General features: G+C 36.4%; 1 protein-coding gene across 1 annotated transcript; it reads left to right on the plus strand.

Moving 5' to 3' along the window:
• Positions 1-66: 66 nt before the first annotated feature.
• On the plus strand, positions 67-1,788 carry LOC111399402 (UPF0481 protein At3g47200-like). Its single transcript, XM_023026693.1, has one exon. The coding sequence runs from the start codon at positions 458-460 to the stop codon at positions 1,745-1,747; it is 1,290 nt and encodes a 429-aa protein (XP_022882461.1). The 5' UTR covers positions 67-457; the 3' UTR covers positions 1,748-1,788.
• The last annotated feature ends 6 nt before the right edge of the window (positions 1,789-1,794 follow it).

The following is a 1,794-nucleotide window of genomic DNA, read 5'->3' on the forward strand; positions in this document are numbered from 1 at the left end:
GGTTTATTGAAATTTTTAGTTTACTCAATTAATTTTAATAGCTCATTACATTAAATAATCTAATTTAATCACTATTTGATTCCACTAAAAAAATAGAATCTAAATCACAAGTGCCCTCGAAATCCACATGTCCGCTTGTTTTTTTTCCCATAAAAAATCACAACAGCAGCCATCTGAGAAATCACATTGAAAGTCATCAGCCTTGGCAGAGGAATATACAATATGGGGTGTGTGTTCAAGTGTGGAGAAAAGAAGATTCATGGGGAGAGTTGACATCTGACAAGGCATCCAATGTTGATTAATCAAGAAATCCTCAGAAAAGATTATGTGAGTCAGCCAGAAAATTTGAACTTTCAACCCATAAGTTAAGTTATCCTAAAAGCTTGTATAGGATTGGATGGATTGATTCGTTGGTAAATCAAGCTACTTGTTTCTGATTTTCCACAAACAGTTAAAAATGTCTGAGACGAGAGCTGACATTGTCACCGTTGACATTGATGATATGATGCTTAAGAGCTTGTCCTCGACGCCTTCAAAACCCTCAATATTTAGAGTTGGTGATCATTTACGCAGCATAAATCCAGAGTCTTACGATCCAGAAATAATAGCCATTGGCCCATATCACCGCGGGAAATCTAACTTGCAGAAGATGGAGCAACACAAAGTCAGATATCTAAAGCTGTTTCTTGAAAGAAGAAATGAGTCAAGTGTAGAAAGATATGTTACCACAATAAGACACTTAGAAGACATGGCGCGGAAATGTTATGCTGAAGACATCCAACTTGATGAAGATGAGTTTGTGCAAATGTTGATTCTTGATGGCTGTTTTATCATCGAATTTCTCCATAAGTTTCAACAAATAGAATGTAGGGATGAAGATGACCCCATTTTCCAGTATGGATATATGCAAAGTCATTTGCTTCATGATCTAATGGTATTTGAGAATCAGATTCCATTTTTCATCATTGATCGTTTGTTCAACATAATCAAGATCAACGATGAAGACAACATCAATTCTCTAATACTGCCTTTACTAGGAAATGGCATTTTCCCAGCGCAAGGTCTTCCTGAAGTCCCTATTAATGGTCACCATCTTCTTGGTATTGTACATGACATCCAGTGTTCATCATTTGCAACAATATTATCTCATATGGATTCTGGAGATCCTGATAACGTGGCGAATATAAATTCAGCTGTAGAGATCAAAGAAGCAGGGATTTCCTTCAAAAAGTCGGAATGTAATAGTTTGTTTCACATTGAATTCAAAAATAAAACAACGATCATTCCAGAATGGGAAATTTCTGATTCAACAGAATCGTTGTTCCGAAATCTGATGGCATATGAGTACTACCTCCCAGGCAGTCCTCAAAAATATGTGACGGACTATGTATTCTTTATGCATTGTCTCGTCCATTCCCCAGATGATGCAAAATTGTTGCGCTGTTATGGAATCATTAGCAACTTTTTGGGGAGCGATAAAATGGTTTATCTTCTAATCAACCAGCTAGGGAAGAATATCATAATATCTGATAAGTTTTCGTATTCTAATATTTTCAACGTTGTGAACCATCATTGTCGCCGCATATGGAATATAAGGATGGCAACATTGAGGCGAAGATATCTTAACAGTCCATGGGCACTCATTTCAGTCTTTGCTGCCACTTTCTTGCTTACGCTTGCCATTCTACAGACTACTTTTCCTATTCTCTCATACCGTAAGTTACTCCCCAAGTATTGCATATTTTAACCTTTGTTTGGAAAATGTATAAATGGTTTACAAATAGGAATATTAAC

This window comes from Olea europaea, chromosome 1 (assembly GCF_002742605.1).
Source record: "Olea europaea var. sylvestris chromosome 1, O_europaea_v1, whole genome shotgun sequence".
Lineage (NCBI taxonomy): Eukaryota > Viridiplantae > Streptophyta > Magnoliopsida > Lamiales > Oleaceae > Olea > Olea europaea.

What these genes read in the sequence shown, in the direction of transcription:
- LOC111399402 (XM_023026693.1), top strand. Translation starts at nt 458, where the DNA reads ATGTCTGAGACGAGAGCTGACATTGTCACCGTTGACATTGATGATATG.